Genomic DNA, 2,997 nt, shown 5'->3' with positions numbered 1-2,997 from the left:
ATGGTGAAAGTTTACAGTTAGGTTTTACGTGCAGGTGAAAAGGAGGGGGGGTAAGCCCATAAAATAGTATACAAAAATATAATAACAAATATAAATTAAGGGTATAGTGGTATACTGACAATTTTACATGGATTTAACAGACAATTATTATCTGTGTTGAACTAGGGTACGGAAAGTGTGACAAAAAAGGTTTTAGGGTCCATTAGGGTTAAAATTGAAAAATTGGACCCAATTAAAGAAAAAAAAAGATATCAAACATGAACAAAAATGTAATTACTCAAGAAGAAAAAACATTGTGATAATAAGTATTTTTATTATTTTTTATTTAAATATTAATGTCAATATTATTTTAAAAAAATATTATATATACAAATTGATAAATTATACGAGCTTAATCAATATATTAAAAATATAATGATAATTTTCAATTTTTAGAAAATGTCCTGATCTAAAGTCACGTCTGAAAAAAATGCACAATAGTGCCCCAACTTCTAAAATTCGAATAACCAAGGACATCGACCAAACTCGAGTTGAAGTTGACGATATGTTGATGCATCCATTGAACTTTAACCGATACAACTCGAAACTTCCGAAGTATCTTCGCTACAGTGGCGGAGCCATGGTCAAACTAAAGGGGTATCCCGTTTTTTTTTTTTTTTTTTTTTTTTTTTCTAAATATACAGTAAGAAAAAAAACCGCAATTTCATTAGATATAAAGTTCAACTTCCATAACAAAATTACATTTTTAAGTTTACCTCTTTGATATTTCATTTTACGAAAACGAATAATTACATTTTCAGTCTTAACATTCTCTGGTGCTTCATTTTCTACACTACAAATCAAAGCACCATTCATAAATTGTCACCTATTCTATTACGCAAATTGGTCTTCAAGAACTTCATTGCAGAAAACACACCGTTCAACGGTTGCGGTTGTGAGGGACAAAAACAAAGCTAGTTTTAATAATCTACAAACCAAAGGAAAAGAGAGGTGCTTCTCGGTTTCCACCAACAAATGAGAGAGGTCTGCAATTCCCTTCAAGTTGAAAAATGTCTCATCATGGAGCAAAGAGTGATAATAGATATCAAGCTGTCCATTAAGTTGCGCCTTTTCTGAATCGTCAAATTTTTTTTTTTGTATATCTCGCTAAGCTGTAACAACTTTGCTTTATCAAAACTAGAAAATGATTCACAAGGACTCAATGGTGCCATGTTCTCCATCAACTACCTGCCAACTTTACTAAATCTATCCCCAAATTCTTAAATTTGCATATCTAAAATTGTGTTAAAAATCACAGTTGGTCCTACACTTGCGTGGGGTGACATAATATTCTGATATGTCCACAATTCCAATACTATGTTTTTCACAAAAAACACATACTTTCTTCCAAATTTGTGGAAACCCAACTTTTTCTAAAAACTAGCAATGCTTTCTTTGTCCCTTTTACTAACAAAGCCGCTTTTAAAATATTTTGATCTATTTTTTGAAGATGCTTTGACAAGGTATCCGTGAGGCATAGAATTTCCAACATCAAGTGTAAAAGAAACACAAAATCAAGTGTCTTGAAATATGACAAAATACCCTTTGCTTGATTACGGTTAGATAAAGTAGACCCCTCATCTTTGACATATTTAAGTACCGCAACAACTTCTGCAAACAAATTTACCAAACTTACAATTGTTCTAAAATGTGAACCCCATCTAGTATCTCCAACTCGAACAAGAGAAATCTCTTGATTCAACCCTCTTCTTGGTTCTGTTTCACCAATACCAATTTCAGCTGCCACACTTTCTTTTTTTCATCTCTCGTATCATATCTTTTCTCTTACAACACCCACAAACGACAGTAACCACCAAAGCTAGTTGTTCAAAGAATTCATCAACATCGTCATGTTTATTTGCAACCACCACAACCACTAATTGAAGTTGGTGTGCAAAACAATATATGTAATGTGCAAAATTGTTTTCATTTAAAATCAAATATTTCAAAACATTGAGTACACCACTCATATTACTTGCTCCATCATAACCTTGTCCCCTCACCTATATATTTAAAAATGTTAATACAAAAACTATAAGAAATAAAAATAAAACTAATACCGTATTAAAATTTAAAGGAATAAATATTTTATGATTTCTCACATGAGCCATACTCAAGTTATTGTTGGAAAATACGGTATCAATGGCGACTTTAAGAGTCAAAGAAGATGTATCCAACACGTAAACAACTTCAATAAATCTTTCCTTTACATTCCCAACTCGATCAACATATCTCAAAGCTATAGCCATTTGTTCTTTTTTTGGAAACATCACTAGACTCATCAACTAAAATAGCAAACACATCTTTACCAATTTCATCACAAATAGACTTGATTATCTCTTTTGAAAAGCAATCGGCAATATCTTTTTGAATCGTGAAAGAAGTCAACTTTTCATTTTTTGGAGCATTTTCTAAAGTAACTTCAAAAATCTTCTCATTATCTTCTCTAATAAAATATAATACTTCAATGAAAAGTCCTTTGTTATTAGACTTTTCCATCTCATCATGTCCACGAAATGGTAATGCATTTTTCAATAAAAATCTACAACTATGGATTGTAGCATGTAATCGAATTTCTAATTACTTTTCTCAAGTTCTGTTTGCCTATGAAAGACTTCATCAATAGATTGTTTTTTTCTCAATAGCAAATGACACTTTTCTTGGGCCTTATGGTGATAACTTTGAATATTACCCATATGTTTCCGGAATGAGTCTTTTTTACTCCAATTGTCAAAGCCTTCGGTTATAAATGCATCTCTTCCACCTTGTTCCCCTACCATATCTCCAAACAAATAGCAACAAAAACAATATGCCTTCTTATTTTTTATGCTATACTCTAACCATGGAAAATCAGTAAACCATCGCACAACAAAACGTCTTGGCTTATTACTAAAAAATGTATATTCAAAACTATGCCCCTTTGGTTGACAAGGCCCTTTAATCAAATATGTCCTCCTT

The 2,997-nt window shown here is 31.7% G+C and overlaps 1 protein-coding gene across 1 annotated transcript; it reads right to left on the bottom strand.

The window, feature by feature from the left end:
- Positions 1-873: 873 nt before the first annotated feature.
- LOC128127674 (uncharacterized) lies at positions 874-2,288 on the bottom strand. Its single transcript, XM_052766335.1, has 4 exons — positions 2,142-2,288; positions 1,829-2,042; positions 1,381-1,779; positions 874-1,112 (listed from the first exon to the last, which is right to left on the bottom strand). Exons 1-4 carry the CDS (start codon positions 2,286-2,288, stop codon positions 874-876), a joined length of 999 nt encoding a protein of 332 aa, XP_052622295.1.
- Between the last annotated feature and the right edge of the window lie 709 nt (positions 2,289-2,997).

Source organism: Lactuca sativa, chromosome 8 (assembly GCF_002870075.4).
Source record: "Lactuca sativa cultivar Salinas chromosome 8, Lsat_Salinas_v11, whole genome shotgun sequence".
Classification (NCBI taxonomy): Eukaryota; Viridiplantae; Streptophyta; class Magnoliopsida; order Asterales; family Asteraceae; genus Lactuca; species Lactuca sativa.
The sequence above is the reverse complement of the archived record's forward strand: the minus strand, read 5'-3'. Positions and strand labels throughout refer to the sequence as shown.

Bases quoted from the DNA above. Each gene is read 5' to 3' on its own strand.
- LOC128127674 (XM_052766335.1), bottom strand. From the start codon at position 2,288: ATGGCTATAGCTTTGAGATATGTTGATCGAGTTGGGAATGTAAAGGAA. The intron at 2,043-2,141 runs GTGAGAAATCAT...TTAAATATATAG, and splicing joins ATAACTTGAGTATGGCTCAT to GTGAGGGGACAAGGTTATGA. The intron at 1,780-1,828 runs GTAAGAGAAAAG...AAAGTGTGGCAG, and splicing joins TACTGTCGTTTGTGGGTGTT to CTGAAATTGGTATTGGTGAA.